Source organism: Hemitrygon akajei, chromosome 8 (assembly GCF_048418815.1).
Source record: "Hemitrygon akajei chromosome 8, sHemAka1.3, whole genome shotgun sequence".
NCBI lineage: Eukaryota > Metazoa > Chordata > Chondrichthyes > Myliobatiformes > Dasyatidae > Hemitrygon > Hemitrygon akajei.
The window spans coordinates 67,743,889-67,764,390 of NC_133131.1; the positions used below are offsets into that span (position 1 = coordinate 67,743,889).

The 20,502-nt window shown below is 38.1% G+C and overlaps 1 protein-coding gene across 3 annotated transcripts in view; it reads left to right on the forward strand.

The window, feature by feature from the left end:
* The window catches only part of csde1 (cold shock domain containing E1, RNA-binding), a 112,553-nt gene that overhangs the window by 35,675 nt on the left and 56,376 nt on the right, over positions 1 to 20,502 (forward strand). For all 3 annotated transcript variants that reach the window (XM_073053961.1, XM_073053962.1, XM_073053963.1), the window contains 7 exons: positions 7,650 to 7,747; positions 12,559 to 12,640; positions 13,624 to 13,752; positions 14,730 to 14,855; positions 16,613 to 16,825; positions 17,074 to 17,214; positions 18,953 to 19,117. In XM_073053961.1, the coding sequence (XP_072910062.1) occupies positions 7,650 to 7,747; positions 12,559 to 12,640; positions 13,624 to 13,752; positions 14,730 to 14,855; positions 16,613 to 16,825; positions 17,074 to 17,214; positions 18,953 to 19,117 (954 nt within the window). The remainder of the gene's footprint in view (positions 1 to 7,649; positions 7,748 to 12,558; positions 12,641 to 13,623; positions 13,753 to 14,729; positions 14,856 to 16,612; positions 16,826 to 17,073; positions 17,215 to 18,952; positions 19,118 to 20,502) is intronic.

Sequence of the window (20,502 nt, forward strand, 5' to 3'; positions counted from 1 at the left end):
GGGGGGCAAAGCTGTCTTTAATAAAGCTGTGGAAAAATCAAGTAATGAAGATATAAGTGTCTGTAAATAATGTTTGTGTGCTATTGAAATCACAATTGTTCGTCTGGGCTCTATTTTACCCTTGCTATATTTGGCCCCTTGGTCTTTGCTGTTTTTCTTTGAAATGAAAGTTCTAACTGTCAAATCATTTGGCGAATCTTCCAGTGGTGGGGGGGGATGTTGGGAGAGGGGTAGGTAGATGAGTGGTTGGCTTCAATAAATTTTAAAGCTGTATACTTTAAAGTGTTTCTCAGTCTTGTTCCAACATCATTTGTTTATTTCAAATAAACCTTCTGCAGTTAGTGAGCCAGAGTAATTGTAAAGTTAATTTCAGTTCATTAATTTGATGGAGTTGTGAGGAATAATAAATCAGCCATGATGGAATGAATGGTGGAGCAGACTCAAATGGCCGCATTCTGTTCCTATCTTTTATGGTCTTATTCCATTTTGCCTAATGTATTACTTTTTTTCTCATGTAAAAAGTTGGTCTCTGGAACTTGAAACATGACTGCAATATTATGGAAAATGGTTTAAATATTTCAATGGCCACATGCAGAGTATCTGAAACTGTTATACTGACGCATTACAGGGGTCATCATTGCAAAAGGTTTCTGATTTCTTTGCTTCAGAATTTGCTGACAGAAGACCCTTGAAAGCCTTTTGCTCAGTTGCCACAAGGTAGAAATGAGGAAAGCAAATGGATTTCAACATCTAATCAATTACTTTGGAAGAAGAGCAAAATTGCCCCAGATTTTTAAATTTAATTTTTTAGTTCAGTCTGAATTATCCTCTACATACCATGAAAGATTCCTGCAAACCTACTTGGAAGATTTCTTTAAATCACACCTCCGACCCCCCCCCCCCCCCGCAACACTACTGCCGAGTATAATTTAATCTGTATAGGATAATGGTGGAAAGCTATAAATGTACAGTCTTTAGATACTGAGTTTGTGTTTAAACTTGCATTAAATTTTGCTGAGCTTTTGAGAAATTTTCCTTTAAGTACTAATTTCCAAATGTACAAGTCTAAATTTTCTTGCTGGTCTCTGCTTTATTCTGTTTGAGAAATAACCGTGATTTCCTTTTTAGGGCCAGGTTTGTTAATTTCATACATTTCTGGACTATCACAGTTTTAGTATAAAGTTGCTTTAGCTAAAAATTGATTTCTCCCTAATTGGGGGGTGTGTCTAATTAGCTTGAAAGCTTCATTCTTGTGGTTCAACTAGATATTGATCGAATGGGAAATGAATGTCTGCCACTTTATCTGAACATTGAAAGCCCATTTGACATTTTAACATCATTGGTGGAACTAGCTCTTGAGAATGCCCCGCAATGACCAAGAACAGCTAGGGTGCACAGCCCTTTAATTATTATACTAAGAGCTGATCTATTTTTTTTATTTTAACTCTTTTTAAGGTGGCATACAGTGGGAGTTTCAACCACTAAGAAACTGGATGTAAAATGATATTCTACTTAACTGAATTTGATGCTAATCATTTTGTTCTAGATCCTTTTCCTTATTACATTCAGTAGTATTACATTGCCTTGCTGTTTGGCTTTACTTAGTAGACAAGATTTTGATTAGATGTCAGCTGATTACATGTAGCACCTTTTTTAAAAGCATGGGGAATTTGTTGGAAGATAGAAAATGGGTGCCATGGTTTTTGCTGCTGCTTTGGCTTCATTCCTGACTTCGGATGCTGTGCGGGGTTTGCACGTTCTCTCTCTGACTTTCAGTTTCTTTCCTCGCCCAAAGATAGAAGATTGTTTGCTACAAACTACCATTAATAGAGGTTAACACTGATGGGAATAAGGTGTATAGAATTGGTGTTTGGGAGAGCTCCAGTGGACCTGATGGTCTTGAACACTTGTGTAATTACAGTACAAGAAGAAAATACATCAGTGGAAGACAGTTAAATTTGCTTTTACACTGTGGATCTGCTAATCATAGAACAGTCCCTTGTGCAGGAGGAGGACATTTGACTTGTTTTTGCATTTAATAGAATATCTTTTGGATTCATTTTGGTTGTGGTTATAATAAAGCATTGCATATGGGCACAGTGGATGTGATATATCCTGTATTTAGTGGATACGTTAAAACATAGTTCTGCAAAAAGACTTTTTTTTCCAGTGAAGAAATGGAGAAGAGCCAGTGGCTAGAATTTAAGTGCTGCAGAAGTGTAATATTTGCTGCTGAACTGTTTGGTTCTGTGTGCTCGTGCACAGTGAGTCTGCCATCAGATACCCAAGGGCCTGGTGGAGAGTTCACAAAGGAATTCAGTAAATTTGGGAAGAATGAGGAGTTGATCTTAGTTTAAAAAGAGTTGAAGGAAAGTCTGCTGCTTTTGGAAATGCAGATGAATGAGTTGTGGGGTTGGGTAAGAGGATATTGGATTTGGCTTTTCAAGTGGGGAATTTGTGGTGTTTGGAAACGTGGAGGGGGTGATTTTGGACATCTGTGGGTCACCAGCAGTCGGTATCCTCGGTCATTGGTATGAAAAGTTTAATGTTCTTGACATGGAAAATCTATACAAGTATTTATAATGTGAAGTAGCTGGTCAGATTTCTGGACTACTAATTTCCACCTGGAAATTGCCTTGTATTACATGTGCTGAAAAGTAGCAGAGTTTTCAATTTGGTAAAGATTGTTCCTTGTAGTGAGATGAGTGCATAGGTCAGAGTTATTGATGGATGGGGCAATTGATTCAACTAGTCTACACTGCACTTAATATGTCTGCACTTGACTCCTGTGAAAAATTCAAATCTTTAATCAAAGCAATGTGCAGATAACCAGATATGAAGGGATACACACAAAATGCTGGAGGAACTCAGCAGGCCAGGCAGCAGCTGTGGAAGAATAATGATGTTTGCAGCCAAGACCCTTCATCTGGACTGGAAAACAAAGATGAGTTGGATGATTTTTTTTTTAAAAGTGGGTGGGATGGGAGGAAGAACCACAAGGTGATAGGTGAATCAGGAGGGGGAGGTGATGAGAAAGAGCTGGGAAGTTGATTTGTGAAAGAATTACAGGGTTGGAGAAGGGGGAATATGATGGGAGCAGAGACAGGCCACGTCTCTGGAGGAACACCAGAGGGAGGTGATTGGGGGGAGGGCATTACTGGAAGTTCAAGTTCAAGAAATCAATGTTCATGCCATCAGGCTGGAAACTACCCAGATGGAATATAAGGTGTTGCTCCTCCAGCCTGAGTGTAGCCTCATCGCAACAATACAGGAGGCAATGGACTGGCGTGTGGAATGGGAAGTGGAGCTAAAATGGGTGGCCACTGTGAGATTCCAGTTTTTCTGGCAGACAGAGCATAGGTGCTTGGCAAAGCAGTCTCCCGGTCTGTCAGGTCTCATCAATATACAGGAGGCCACACTGGGAGCACAGTAGATGACCCCAACAGACTCGCAGGTAAAGTATCACTTCACCTGGAAGGACTGTTTGGGGTCTGAATAGTAGTGAGGGAAGGAGGTGTAGGGGCAGCTATAGCAGTTGTTCAGCTTCCAAGGATAAATGCCAGGAGGGAAATCAGTGAGGAGGGACGAATGGACAAGGGAGTCGTGTAGGGAGCAATCCCTGCGGAAAGCAGAAAGTGGGGGGGTGCGCTTTGTGGTGGGGTGCAGCAGGAAATGGTGGAAGTTGGAGACTGAGGCTGGGTGGGGTTTCAGGTGAAGACGAGGCATCCTATCCCTGGTAGGGTGGCCAGAGATGGGCGTGAAGGCAGATGTGCATAAAATGAAAGAGGGCAGCATAGATGGTGGAGAAAGGTAAGCCCTTTTCTTTGAAGAAGAACATCTTGATTCTTGAATGAAACTCCTCATCCTGGGAGCAGATGCGGCGGAGATGGGGAAATTACGAGAAAGGGATGGTGTTTCTACAAGTAACGGTGGGAAGAGGTATAGTCCAGGTAGCTGTGAGAAACAGTGGGCTTATAACAAACATCAGTAGATGAGTTGTATCCAGAGATAGACAGATTGAGAAAGGGGATGGAGATCTCAGAAGAGGACCAGGTAAATTTAAGGGCTGGGTTGATGTAGCACAGGAAAAGTTGAGGAGTGATACCAGTGTAGGGCATTATTTATAAATATGAAGGGTATTATTTTTTAAACTCTAAATAAAAACAGGAAATACTGGAAATGTTCAACAGGTAAAGCAGCAACCATGGAAAGAAACATTTAATATTTCAGACCCATCAGAAATGGGAAAGAGATAAAGGAAGTTTAATTTCTACAGTCATAGAGATGGCATGGAAGCAGGTCTATAAAGTCCACACAAACCCATTTTCACAGTATTCAATTTTCCCCAATATTCCCATTGCTCTACCACTCATCTGCACTGTACTAGCCTTGTCCAGGCTGGTACAACAACATGGCTGTTGAAAAGGTGGTGGAAAGAAAAGACAAACTGAGCATCTTGGTTAGGTCCAATGGATAAATGGGCATTTAGAGAGTGATTACACTTAATTGAGTAGTGGTAATTATAGAGCTGTGGAATTTGCAGTGACGGACTGTGGTAAAGGGGAGAAGACAGCTGAGCCAATATCATGGATGATTTGCAGCAGAAGTGTCTAGTTCTGTCTTTGTACGCAGAAGAGAAGCTACCTAAAGCTGTGGAATTCTTTATCGATTCTAGAAGGCTATGGCATTCCTAATGGTAGATGAGGCATTACACTGGACAACAAAGATTTTGCTTCCTGAATACCTTTAGGTGTATCTTTTGAATTTTGGGCTATTGATCATGAAAATCGCCATGAAATTTCCCTATCATGCAGCATGTTTTTTAAATACACTTATGTTTATTATTTCAATTCATAATTCGAGTCAATTAAGATGTTGCCTACAATGTAAGCTGCAAAGTTTCCTATCTTGTCCAGGCATGCTTGGGCATGCTTAGGCAGTGCGGCTGCTGCATGGCCGGACAGGTTTTAGTAATAATTATTGGGTTCAGGACTGTAAGGGTGGAATTTGCTATCACCAGGCACAAAAATTTCTATGAAGGATTTTGATATTTGAGACATGCTTCCCAGAATAACTGATGCCAAGATTAAAGATTTGTTGGTCCACAAATCAAGCAGGTCATCAATGACAGGCAATTTGAAGAATGTCTAGTGGGACCGGAGAAAATCACATGGAAGGCATTCAAGAAAGTTGTTGAAATTTTTCTCGACATCTACAGAGCACCAAACTAAGTGCAGTTGGTTGAAAGCAAGCTTCAAGCATATAAAACCATGAAATGCAACATATCACTAAAGATTCATTTTCTGCATTCCCATTTAGACTTCTTCCCTGCAAATCTTGGTGCTGTTAGTGACGAGCACGGTGAAAGGTTTCACCAGGACATTGCGATCATGGAGAAAAGATACCAGGGCATCTGGAATCCATCAATGCTGGCAAATTGTTGAACTCTTAAGCGAGAAGCCTCAGACACTGAGTACAAATGGAAATCATTAACAAATTATTTTTAACTTAGTTGAACTATTGCAACTCATCAGCACCATTATCCAATTAAACACATTATATTCAATAAAAGTTCATTTGTTGTTTCTCCAAATTCCTACGTGATACAAGTATTCTGAAATTATATTTGTGTTCATCTTCAAGCGGTCTATCATAAACAAAAATTCTGAGGAAGCAACACTTAGAAATAATTTGTTGTCCAGTGTTATCTATAAAGGTTTTTGGACCTTGTTATAACAATGCAGGCAGCCACAGGTCAGAAATAAAGTGAGATGAAGTGGCAGGTGACAAGAAACAGCACTTGACAAAGCAATTGCAGTTTTAGTTTCTCTGCTGGAAAGTCCATATTGTGAACATGAAATACATGATTCTCGTACAAAGGGATTATGGGCTTCATGTTTGCTTCTGTTAAATTGGTGTTATTCTGTTCAGGTTCTACTTTCATGTATTTAACATGGAAAAGAAAATGATTAAGGCAAAAAAGGCAGTTAATGTTTCTTTAGCCCTAGATCTTTTTGATAACTTGTAGAAAATGCTGTATTCTTGAATCTTCCCTGCTGAGTACATCTGCTTTAGTAACTGCCCTAACTCGCTTTAGTTAAAGGAGCAGTGCATGGTTTGCTTGAACGGAGGAGAAGAGGAGTACCTGCTTAATGTCAGGTACTGTTTTATCACTCAAGTAGATGGGCAACCTGGTGACAAGATACCTATAAATTATTGCTGTTCAGTCCCTCATCCACTGAACACTTAATATCTATACCAAAAATCAAAAATTGCAGTCTGTCAGGACTATTGTTATATAGTCTTAAATAATTGAGTTTCTCAAGTTGCCAGCTTTATCTTGCAGGGAGTTACTACTGCAGCTACAATTTCTATAGAACTTCTGTCCCATTTCTCTCTGCTAAATTTGGAATTTCTTCCTTTAATATTGAGTTATCATTTGAAGCATGTCGATAGGGAAAGCAATTATGTACAGAAGAAAGTAAAACTTAATTCACAAATTCAGAATGTGTGTACATGGGAGACTGACCTTTTGAGAAATTTTATATACCTCTGGTGTCACACAGATGGGCAATGTCTTTTTCTACACAGCAAATATCTTTATCACCTTGACGAAAGTGCTTTGGAAGGAAATTTTCCTTAATGTTACTGTCAAACTTTTGCACTACCATCAAGCATTCTTGTTAAATAATATGTGCCATTTCAAAGCTACAACCTGCTTGCAGCATCAGAGGATTGGTAAACTTGGTATCTTGTTGGCTCTTTTCAGTGCTGTAACTTGGGGAAAATGAACTTTGCATTTTATGGCCTTCTAATAATTTCATAATCAGTTATTTGAGTGGGATTTTTTAAAATTTTGAGTGTCGTCTTACCTCTGCGCTACAGTTTTTATTTTGAACCAATTGACCTTAAAATTGTTTGCTCATATTGCTCCTCTCTATCTCCACATTACTAATTTCTTGATTTTTTTTTTAAACTGTCTTTGGTCAAATGTCTCAAGGTGGTGAAGGAATGTGAAACTGTCACAACTTATCCAAGAGGTCAATCAGGCATTTCGCCAGCTTGTTTAGTCTAAGGTGCAAAGCCTCTTGGATAAGTGTTTTTAAAAAAAAGCAGGGAGCTTGGGAGGTTTGGAGAGAATTAATAGCAGTTACTGTGGTGCTTTATGTAAATGACTCTTTAGAAGTTGAAGCAGCATTTCCACTGGTGTTTCTTCAGTTTAGGTTTTATAGAAGTGCAAGATTTGATATGCTGGCCATCTTGTAATCAGGGTTTCAGCATCCCATTGACCTTGGTGCTCTGGATTAGGGGCAGTTAAAAGCTGACTGACCAGGGCCACATTTAGACAAAGATATTTGTGTAAAAATAGATTGACACCTGACTGAGTTGCCCTGTATTCAGGTGAGATTGAGACTGCTTTTGTCACTCATGCACATTTGTATCTAATTGACAAAAAAAGTTAAAGCATTGCAAATTAAGCCAGCAGGTGAAAAATGGACTAACATCACTTGTGTACTTTCCACAGGCCAGTTAAAAATCTTGGCATGCACATCTAACTTTTTTATCTTTAACAGTTTTAACAATCTAATTTTTGTTGTTCTGTGATTGTATTTAAACTACCAGATCTAATTAATTTCTTTTTCATTTAGGAAGTGTTTTATCTGACATATACACCTGAAGATGTTGATGGAAATGTCCAACTTGAAACAGGAGATAAAGTTTCTTTCTCCATGGAAACAAATAAACAGTACGTATGCTTACCTTGGTTTGCCCGTTTTGGCGCTTGTGATTAAACATGTTTGATGATTTGAACAAAACATAATCCCATATTCTGAAACTGTTAATGTCCTAAATAGCATGTATGGGTTTCATGAATGCTTGCTTCCTCTCAAATTTTTGCTATTAAGCTGCATTGATCTCCAATAGTATGCCAACAAAATTCACTGGTCATTTGAGAGGTCAGATGTAACCGAAGGATCAACATGACTGTATAAACCTCTTGTGCTCATATTTTCCCCCAGAGCTGGTTATTTCAGGAGGCATTTAGGAGTCAACCATGTTGGTAGTTCCATGGTCATCAATACTGATATAGCTTTGTTTTCCAGGTTTATTTAATTAAATATAAATTCACTAGGGGGTTTAATTCAGACTGTTCCAGAATTTAGGTCCAATAATTAGAATGAACTGTCCTACCTCCAACTAAAGAATTGTATTTCCTCTCATCTTCCCTGGGAAACAGTCTCATCATAATAAATACAATGTAATTTGTAAGGACATTGATGCATTATAAAAATGTGACTTCTCTGAACTCAAAGCAATTTTTGTATATAATACTAGAAAGTTGAATGGCTAAGTCATTTGCAAGGCTCCTTTTTATTTTGCTAGATATCCTTATTTGGTTTGGAAGAATTGGTCTTGCAACGGGTCTTGGGCCAACCACATCCATGCCAGCCTTGCCCATCTGCACTAATTCTATTTGTGTGTATTAGGACTGTATCCTTCCATGTCTTGTCTGCCTATCTTGCGCTTAGACAGACACTTAACAGTAATTATAACTCACTCCTCCGCCACCTCTGGCAACATGTTCCCATGGTAACCACTGTTTTCTTAAAGACGTACTTTGCCTTTCAAGTCCCTTTGTTACTTTATCCCTATCATGGGAAAAAAGATTTTAAACTGTTTTCTCTACCTCTGCCTTTCATTGTCTTGTATACTTCTCAGTCACCTGTCAGTCATCTTTGCCGCTGGACGAATAAACAAGCCCAGTTCATCTATTCCCTCTCCATAAATCCTCCTATCCAGGCAACATCCTGGTGAATATCTTCTGCAATCCCTCCAATAGAATCAAATCTTGATAAAATGTGATAAGAAATGCACACAATACTCCTACTTTTGGCTAATATTAAGTTAAAACTTAATAGCCTAGTTATATTTTATGCACTGACCTATGAAGGCAGTCATACAATATGTGTTCATCACTCTATTGACCCAGGTTACAGCTTTCAGGAGACTGTTCTTGAACCCCTAGGACTCTCATCAATGTTCCTTAGTGCCCTACAATTTACTGTAAGTGTACTACCACTGATCTCAGCCAACGTAACAGTGCAGGACCTTGTCAGATGTCTTGCAAAATTCCATTTACACAATCTTCAATCTCCTTTCTCATAACCTCAAAAAGAAATCAAATTAATGAGACAGGATTTCACCTGCAAAAAAAAACATGCTAACTATCTCTGATCAGCCCCAGCCTTTCCAAATGTACATAAACCCTGTTAATGGACTTTCTCCAATAATTTCCCTACCACTGATAAAAGCTCATTGGCCTCTAGTTGGTTTATCTCTGTTACCCTTCCTTATTTGAGCATCAGCTATCCTCCAAACTTTTGAGTATCTCAACTATGGATAACGAAGATTGTCAGGGCCCTAGCAATATCCTCTTGTTTTCCATACCATCCTGAGATTTTATCAAACTCTTGGAACGTAAAGATGAATAAATCCTAAGGCATCTAGTATCTCTAAATTGTCAACATATTCCTTCTTGAACAGTGTTCCATCCTCAGCCTTGGTGAATATAACAAGTGGTATTTATTTAAGATATTTCCCACATCCCTTGGCTCCCCTTTGGTGCATAAGAGGGCCCACTCTTTCCCTCACTAATGTTTTGTTCCAAATATACTTGTAGAATCTTACGTGCCAAATATTACATGACCTCTGTTTGCCCTGAGTTTAAGTACACTCCTTGTAGATAAGGCATTATTCAGCATTTGGGTTTTATGCTGTAGCCATTTTGTCAGACTTTAAAAATTTCCTGCTAGTCCAGGCAACTGGAACAGAAGATATTGCCTATAGAGACAGTTTAACATGAAACCCAAAGTAGCCTGTTCCTGTGAGCTAGCTGGCATGCAGAATATATTTTTACTTCTAAACCTTGATGATTAAATCTCAACAATATCATTGGAGCTTATGATATCCCACAGAACCCAAATGCGCTGGAAACCACTGGGTTAGACTGTTTTGACAATAAGTGGTAAGGATCCACTTAAGAATTTTGTATTGTTCTGTCTGCCTTTAACTCAGCCTTTCTCAACCTTTTTACCCTGGTTGAACCCTTGAAATAATTGTTGGGTCTCGGGGAACCCGTGTTTAAAATAAATAAATTGTATCTACAGTTCGCAGTACGTTAGTGAGATCAGTAGATATAATAATACAAAAATAATTGTCCAAGTTCTTTTGAGAAGAGATTGAATTTTAGCTTCCCTTTCTTGAAATCTCTTTCCCTTCATAAATTTTTAAAACTCGTAAACAAATTTAATACGTTTCTGTTAAATAACTGGTTTAAGCCAAAATGAGATTTAATTTTTCTAAAGGTAGACTCAGTAGATCTATATTAAATAAAGGTTATAAATTGATTTTAATGCTATTTACAACACAAATTTATTGACAATGTTGAATGGTTTATGGTTTTTGGAACTTTACTAAAGCAATAGGAATAAAAATAATACAGCCCAAGGCTCAATTTTAAAAGCATTTTCTTACTAAGTGGCAAAAAAGTTGAATTTCCCCATGGGGATGAATAAAGTATCTATCTATCTATCTATCTATCTATGATCTGGCTCAAAAATAGGTCCAGCATGTGAAACCTGTGCTTGATTTTTGGTTGCACAAATACTCACTTCTGGGTTGAACTTGAGATAAGCATATGCAGATTTTACCTTCAACTGAAATAAGACTATGTCTATCCTTGCTCTCTTGTTCAGCAAAAAAGTTTGCTCACACATGTAAGAAGTTGAAAACTGCGGCAAAGTATTCATTGCTTTCCTACGGATGGCAGGATACTCTTCCGTAGAAATCCAAAATTTGTCCGGGGCTGGTTAGTAAATCTCATCTTGAGTGCACAATCAGACTGCAGCTCACAAAGTTCTTCCTCTTCTCTCAAAGTCATGTTCTCAGGCTGAGCAGAAGATTCAGAGGAAGGGTCCCACACCCAGTCATACACTTGCATTGAAAGGAGGAAAAATACTGTAGAGTTTCGTTCTGCAGTCCTTCCAGGTGGCTTTCAATAAGTTTGAAACTTTCTGATATCCTTCCTCACTCTCAAGCCCAAGCAGCAATGGGAACATTGCAAGTTTTTTTTTCCAAAAATTCAATTTCTTTTTAAATCCAAGAATCTTGTTACTTGAAGTCAAAACATTTTCATGCAGAGAGTTGTTTCACCTGGTACATATGATGAAAACTGTCTGCGAAGTAGGCTAGTTTCTGCAGCCATTCCATCTTCAGCAAAATCTGGCCTATTATTTTATTGAAACTATTGAACTCTCCTCTCAGCTCAAGTACCCTGTTGAGAACTCTTCCTCTGCTAAGCTCCTGGATTTCTGTGTGTAGTAGGAGAATGGTGTGCTCTTTGTCCAGGTTTTCAGTATTTAAACATTCTCGAGTGAACTTGGTCTTTGTTTAATAAAGTTAACCATTTTTTGCAGCATCATCCAGAACTGTTTGCATTTCATCTCCAAGGGTATTTGATATCACCAACTCTCTGAAGAAACCAGTGTGTTGTGACAGTCAGGATTTTTTTTTAAACAAGAGAAACGAAACCTCTCACGAAGCCCACCATTGATGAGGCACCATCAGTACAGATGCCAACAGTTCCTCCAAGATAGACATGTTTCCAGATAGGAAGACAAAACATTAAATATATCTTGGTCTTTGCTTTTTTTTTTTGGCAGGTTTTGCAGCAGTAATATATTTTTCTTGAATTTCACCATCATTCACAAATCTTGCAAATGCTACATGACATATATTGGTGAAATATGTTGACTCATCAATCTGGATGATTTGGGAGGGAAAGGCTGTGTTCACTGCCCAAGTTGGGTGAAGCCATTCACTGCTCGGAAAATATACTTCACGCTCCTCATCAGCTTACCATCCTTCCCTCTGTGCATTACAGCACTCACCAGTTATCAACAGCCTTGCCTATCTCATGTTGAAAACTGAGAATGGACTCAACCAAATAAACAGTCCTACTGCACAGTGCCATACAAGGCTGAGAGACCTCTAACGAGACTGCTAATGGGGCTGCTCGATCACTGCCCACCACTGCATATGCTCAGGACAATGTTTGTTTTAATCAGTCTAACACAGAACCCTGGTTGAGAAACTGCTTTAACTTGTCTGCAGAAGAGTAATGTTGAAATTAATTTTCATTATTGAAATACTTATCACAGCATTGAGAGGGTTTAACTGTATTCAAAGAAACAGGTTGCAGTTCTAATATTCCTTAAATGTATGGATATAATTTGACAAGTACAAATGGGATTTCCATTTCTTGTGATAAACTTTCTTTAGCAAGTTCTGGCCCAGGTGTTGTCATTGCTCAACTGCTCACCAATTGAAGTGGTTCAAAATTGTACAGGATACTTGTGGATGTTTTCTGCATACATTGAACCAATTTTTGATCATTGAATGTAAGAAATAAGCAGAAGTTGGCCACTGAGCTTCTCACTAAATTTAGTTCAGTAATATACTCGAATTCTGCTAACTACAAATCATTGTATTTCTCAGTACTGGTGCTGTAAATGCTCACAATATTGTACTGGTGAAGAAGAAACAGGGCCGATGTCAAGGAGTAGTTTGTGCGATGAAGGTATGTTTCCCATTTTATCTTGGAGGAGATGCATGCAATGTTATATAGAAAGCTGGAAAATTTCCATTGAAAGGAAGATGGCAGATTTGTTTATTTTTCCTAACTAAAAATTTACAGGGACAAAAGTAACAAAATTTGTTCTTGAAAAAATCAAGAATGGTTGATCTTATCAGAATCTGGGGGGAAATAATATTCTAAATGTTGTATAATTGCTTAAATATTAAAAATTTAATAGAGTAAAGTTTTGGATATAAGAAATGGAAAAGGTAGGATGTTACTTGTGGAACCTGTTTTCCTAGTCATTTGGATCATGTTTTATTTTAACCTTGAATCCACTTTCATATTCAGTCCCAGTGTTCTATTTTCCTGGAGTTTGGGAAGGTTGGGGAAAATGACACACTGAAGATATTCTGCTGTTTCTTTAATATTCTAAGACCTGGTTTTTTTTGGGGGGTGGGGGGGGAACTATATTGTCGGTTCCTGGCAGTAACCTACTGGAATTTTGATTTTATTTGAAAAGATGTTTTAGAAATGCACGATGGATTCTTGAATTATAACCAGAGACCACTAGAGAAAGTTATCGGATCTAAAAACTGTAGATACAAAATGCCTTTTAAAAATTATCCTACACCTTATTAGTTTGAAGTCATTTCAGATTGAATTATGAAATAATGTAAATATTATATCAGAAACCTTATTTTCACCTCATTCCAATCTTATTTCTTCCTCACTTTAAAAATGAAAATCTAGTGTATATCAGAGAGCATGCAAACAGAAGGTATCTTTTCTGTATTTGGCTAAATTTTTATAGTATGGGTAAATGGTTAGGCTATTGCAGGTGTCTGCTTGTCAAGAAAAGATAATTATTGCATTTATTGTTAATTCAACATAATGGAATCAAAACATTGTTACATGTTTAATCTAAGGATATTGTATGTGTTAGAGGATATTGTGCTAACAATAGTTCTTTTCTGAAATTCCAGGAAGCATTTGGATTCATTGAAAGAGGTGACCTTGTGAAAGAGATCTTCTTCCATTATAGTGAATTCAAAGGAAATCTGGACACATTGCAGCCAGGAGATGATGTTGAGTTTACCATTAAAGAAAGAAATGTAAGTGGTGCTTAAAGTGCAAACAAAAACAATGAAGTACCTGCATAGTTGGCCAATTAATCCACAGAAGCTGTACTTTCTGGGATTCAGTGTAGATACTCTTTTAAGAAACAACGCCATTTCAGTGTTCCTTCCTGTACTTGTGCCTACTCTGAGACGATGCTAAGGTAGTTAATTGGCGTAAGACAGCTTGTGGTAAAAGCCTTTTTTGGAAACTGGATGGGAACAAGCATTACACTATTTCTGAACTCCAGCACAACCAGCTGATTGCCCAGTATACCTATTAAGTTGCTGAAGTTGCACAAGGGCTTCCACCCATGTTCCATGTGTTTCAAGAGAAAGATTAGTTGACCCACTTTATTTTTATTGTTTTAGTGGAATGATCAACCTAGGCATTCAGTATTTGGTAATTCATTCTGCATGATTGCAATAGTAGACTTCAGAATTCTTGGATTATTCTGCCTGCGTTCATTATCCCCTTTATTAAAATGTATTTAAATTTCTTTCTAAAATAAGCTGAGAGCAGTACATCTGCTTTCCTATTTGTAATCCACTCCAAGCCATGTCTATTGATCATTAATATAGGAAAACGTTGAGTTACCATAATGAATTTATGTGGCATGTGCAACTGAAGGTGCAGTAATGTGACTAATTTCTGTAATAATAACCAGAGCCACCTGGGTTATGTGGTGTACAGGTACAAAAATTTCATATTTGCTACTACAACCATCTTAAAGGGGTAGGATAATTATGATTTCCTCATGTGCAATTTGCATTTGTGGATATCCTGAAATGTATGTGTTTCATCATGCTCTTGCAAGTCAGAAGGTAGCCTTAATTATTAGAATGTTTCTAATTTTTTTCTTCATCTTGATCAGCTGCCAGTATAGAATTAGTACAAAGTATTAAGTGCTGTCGGGAAACTTGAACTTTAATAAAAACACAATGGTCTAGTGATTTGTTTGCCCCTCCCCTAGGGAAAAGAAGTTGCCACTGAAGTAAAACTGTTACCCCAAGGAACTGTTATATTTGAAGATGTTAGTATTGAACAGTTTGATGGAACTGTCACCAAAGTTATTCCAAAAGTATCCAGTAAAACTCAGGTAAACCTTGTACAAATTCACTCTATTTCAAACATTCATGTACGTGTTCTTAAATACCTAGTTGTATGATGTAGTAACAAGTGATCTCTGTAGCAGAAGTATGGCAAATTGGCTGTTATGCAATATCTTTTTCACTGTTTATCATATGTTGAATATTTGGTCATTGGCAAAACTATTTAAATATTTTAACAAAAATGACATTAATAATTGCTTCAATAAAGTTGGAGATGGGAAAGTCAGAAATGTGCAGAAAAGTACAATAATAATTCTGTATACCAGTATGTAATGGCTGAACAAATGACAGTAAATTTCAACAGCAAATGACAGTACATTTGGAACTTAAAATAAATGTAAGGAAATGAATCGTATAAACTATCCAACAGGGATGGAGTAATCATGGCTAATCTTGGTCAAAATCTTAGGCTATATCCACACTACGCCGGATAAATCCGTAACCGAAGCCTTTTCTCTTCGTTTTTACCCTCCGTCCACACTAAAACGGCATTTTTGTCTCCTGAAACCGGAGTTTTCATCTCCTGAAACCGGAGCTTTTCGAAAACGCTTTCCAAGGTGGATATTTTTGAAAATGCTGCTCGGGCAGATCAGTGTGGACGGGGTAACCAGAGACTTTTGAAAACGCTGTCAGGCGGCAGCACGCTATTTTATTGTTTTCTTGAGCGCAGCCTAACAATTTCAGAACAGACGGCAACGAGACTGAAGCCAGAAGAGCTAGAAATGTACTCACCAAATACTTTGACCCAAAACTTACTGAATAAATAAGTATACTCACTTTGCCGTTTTCTGTCCTTGCTCGTATGAAGCTGGTTTACTTATTTATGCAAGTACTTCTCTGGCAATAGATGTGTAACAGCCTAATGTAACATTGTATGGAAATACAGATAACACTGATGCAGACATGTTTTATACATTTAACAAGGTGCTTTATTAATGCAACAGAGTTAGTTTTTCAATGTTCGTCGTCAGCCGGGTCCATCTGTCCGTGAACTCCCTGCCGGTTGCCGCCGTACGCTCCAGTATTTGATTTTTCTTTAGTTTTAAGTTCTCCTGCGCGAGAGCCAATAACTGTCCGTTGTTTTAAGTTTTTCTAGTCTAACTACACAAACGCACACTTTTACAGCTAGATTCGACACCAAACATGTCGCTTGTTTTCGGTAGATGTGTCTGCGCATGCGCAGGAGGAAGAGATTCGCCAAAATCTCAGTTTCAGTGTGGATAGAGATATTTTCAAAAACGCACAGTGTGGACGCCTATCGTTTTTACAAGAAACTGGCATTTTCAAAATTATCTGGTCCAGTGTGGATGTAGCCTTGCTTGCTGTTGAAGTTTCTAGCTGAGAATTGGAATTTATTGTGAATTAATGTCATTAGGTAAGAGTTGAGAAGGCATTGTCAGTTAATCACTTACTGATAATAGTGATTGCTAATACTATCATTGGTTTGAACTGCTTAGTTTGTGGGGTAATGTGACAGTATCAAAATATTTGAAAATTAATAAGATAAGTGCAAACAAATGAGTAAAACCACAAAATATTCCAGTACATATATAAACATCCTTTTGCAAGTAATTGGTCCATAAACAATTCTAGTTAGTGATAGCCTAGACTCTTCGCTTCAAAAATGTTTCTCTGTAATTTTGCTCAAATTACATTACTTGAGTTTGCTGTTTCTGTAATAATTAGTAATGATAAGACATCTCTCAATTCATCTACTAAGCATTGCAACTTTTTTAAATTGTAGACTGATCCTTTGCCGGGACGTATCAAAGTAAACTTTACCATTTCCAAAGAGCTTCCCTTTGGAGATAAGGATACCAGATCTAAAGTTACTCTATTAGAAGGTGACCATGTCAGGTTTAATATCTCTACTGATCGACGTGACAAATTAGAACGTGCTACAAATATTGAAATTCTGACTGATTCTTTTGAGTTAACTGGAGAAACTAGAGAAATGGTAAGTTTAAAATCTTTTTAACGATTAATGCAAGTAACCTGGTAGAATACATCTAGTTACTAATGACTTTAAAAGCACTGGTGGTTTTGGAAGGGGTGGTAAATAAATGATGAGGTGGGCATAACATTGGGAGCACAAGTAAAGATGACTTTAGGATGACAAGAACTAAAAATACTTAAACAGCATTGAAAGTATTTATAATTGTGTATTCTTTCCCTGATGAGTTACAGGTTCTCTTGTTTTTACAGGGTGTGATTGCAGCTATGCGCGATGGATTTGGTTTCATTAAATGTGTAGATCGCGATACTCGAATGTTCTTCCATTTTAGTGAGATCATGGATAGTCTGCAGCTCCACATCTCCGATGAGGTTGAATTCACTGTTGTCCCTGTAAGTGATTTAGTTTTTACATTAAGTGTTTTTATTAGATTCTAAGAAGTTGTGAGCTGATAAAGGAGCAGTATCCTTGTCCTCTAATCCTTGGTTTGTTGAACACACTGTGTAAAGGTAACTTACACTGAAATTGTCTCTGTTAACATTGAAGGTTAGTTAGATAACACATTCCATAAGCTTAACTGCTGTGTTAACCAACATGGTAATTTATGTACAATACTATTTAACTTTGGGTTCATTTGGAGGAGTGCTAGTTCTGGTAAATGTGGAATGGTGATGTTGATTGACTGAATTTATTGTTGGTTCCTTAATTTAGCTTCTTACAATAGAGCATCTCGGGTTCAGAAAGGATGGTATCCCAGGGATCACAAAGTTATTTACTAAAGAAAGACAAACACGAGGAAATCTGCAGATGCTGGAAATTCAAGCAACACACACAATGCTGGTGGAATGTAGCAGGTCAGGCAGCATCTATAGGGAGAAGCGCTGTCGACGTTTCGGGCCGAGACCTGACGTAGGGTCTCGGCCCGAAACATCGACAGTGCTTCTCCCTATAGACGCTGCCTGACCTGCTATGTTCCACCAGCATTTTGTGTGTGTTACTAAAGAAAGAAATGGGAATACAGTGAAGATGTTTTCTTTATTTGGGGGGGGGGGGTTAATTTCAATGCAAATGAAGTGTTGAATGAACAAAAGTTTGTAATTGAAATTTCTAATGATAGCAAGTTGCTTGAGGCAGACATTTTCTATAGTTTTCCACTAAATTTACCACTGGTCATTCATTGTTTTAAGGTAATAAAAAGGTAAGATTTGCCTTGATAACAAAAAAACTGACCGACAGTCAAGTAACAGCATTATGCCAAGATTGTCAGATGTGTGTTTAAAAATGTAAAAGACCAGTCTTGGATTATGCATCAATACTCAGATTATTAGAGGTATGTTTGGGGACTTTATATGGCTCTCTGGGTAGATGATCAACTGTTAGGACGAAGGTGCAAGATTGGAAACAGGTTTCAGTTATACTTGGTTAAATGCAATTAGCTAGTGATTACTAAGATGCAGACATATTTGCAGGAAATGTGCATAAATTGTGGAACTGTATCACTTCAGTTCAGCCACCTACCCAGAAATTGATCAGTATTTAATATCCATGACATGAGTCAAGACCCCTCAACCTGAGGTCAACCATTTGTGATCACTGTGGCTTTTCACTAGCTACATCACCATGGAATTCATAAGCCATTAACTGAGCAAGTGTAGGACTTCAGTGCAAGATCAAAGGGGAGGCCTATTTTTGGCTGGGTTTTGGCTTAATTTCACAGCAATTAGGGGCTTGGGGATATGTCAGTTGATCGGCAGGTCACCTAGGCGTGGTATGCATTGAATGATGATCTAGATAACCATTTGAAGTTGTGTTACTAAGGATTATTGGTAAATGATTCTAGACTTTTATACTATAAATCATGCTTTTAACACAGATGGCAGTTTTAAATGTAGGAGAGACAGGAAGGCAATAGTCCTGCAAAATAAAGCTTAGTCTTTCTGCTTGAATGGTGCTGGAAAATGAAAGCTTTCACATTTATGGCACTTTTAATCAGACTAGTATTCACATTATTTCTTAATTTAGATAACTTTCAAAATATTTAGTCTGTAGATTGCATAGTAAATTTGTGTAGCAGTACATGCCTTGTGTCTTTGTCTTATTTGTGAAATTCTCATGTTTATTTTTCCTAAGGACGTTCTTTCAGCTCAAAGGAACCATGCAATCCGTATTAAAAAGCTTCCAAAAGGGACCGTGTCATTTCACACACAGTCTGAGCAGCGTTACTTTGGAATTGTGGAGAAAGAAGCTGCCGGTTCAGTATCCAAGTCCACTAGCCCTGCTAAGAGTAAAGAAAAGGTAACGTCAATTAAAGGAGTGTGCAAATATTCAGCACTATTTGGCTGGACTTGTACAAGTTTGGTATGATGGTCTATGGACATTTAAGACACCCTATGGAATTGAAGAGAACTAGTTCTATACCTAAAATGATTACAGTATGTATGTACAGTACTTTGAAATATATCTATAAGTACCCTGATCTGCATTTTCAAAGAAAATTTCTCGTGGGTCAATATAGAGGTAAAGGTCATAATTTAAAACTATTGGAAAAAGATTTGAATGTGAAATGAAAAGGTTTTAACCATGAACTGTAATATAGCATTCAAAATGTAGATGTTAATTCCGTGTCATTCTCAAAGGGACGGGGACTTGAGCAGTTTCGAATTGTGGATAAGAAAGCAATGGTATGAAACTACATGGCTTGCCTTTCACTTCAGAGATCTAATGCTGTTCATCTGTATTGCAGATAAGTCTGAATGACTTGTTGAAAGGCTTGAATTTTGGGACAAAATCTAAATACATGATATTTTTATAGCTACTGGAGCCCAGAGTTTGTTAGTGTGCAGTTGTCTAGTCTTCTATAGCCTCCAACGGTATCCACAAATGGATTCACACCCAAAATACTGGAGGAACTCGACAAGTAAGTGAGCTTCTGTGAAGGGGAATGAACAGTTGACATTTTGGGTTGACGACCTTAATCAGAACTAGAAAGTAAGGGGGTCGAAGCCAGAATAAAAAGGTGGAGAGGGGAAGGAATGCAATCTGGACAAAATTATGGGTGAGGGAGAAGGTGGGTGGTGAAGTGGGATGAAGAAAGAACCTGAGGTGATAGGTGGAAGAGGTAAGGGCCTGAGAAATCTAAGATGATCAGTGATCTGAAGGAGGGTTGGGGAGATGATGGGCAGGTGAGGAGAAACACCAGGTGATAGGGTAATCAGAATGGGGAATGGAAAGAGAAGGGGGAGTAATAACTGGGAAATTGGTGCTCATGCCATGTTGGAGACTACCCAGATGGAATCCGAAACGTGGCTCTCCCAACCTAATTGCAGCCTCCTTTTGCCCATTAGTGAAGAAATAGAAACATAGAAAGCGAACAGCACAATACAGGCCCTTCGGCCCATAAAGCTGTGCCGGACATGTCCCTACCCTAGAAATTACTAGGCTTACCCATAGCCCTCTATTTTTCTAAGTTCCATGTACCTATCCAAAAGTCTCTTAAAAGACCCTATCTGCCTCCTCCACTGTTGCCAGCAGCCCATTCCACGCACTCACCACTCTGAGTTTTAAAAAAAACTTACCCCTAACATCTCCTCTGTACCTACTCCCAAGCACCTTAAACCTGTGTCCTCCTGTGGCAGCCATTTCAGCCGTGGGAAAAAGCCTCTGGCTATCCACATGATCAA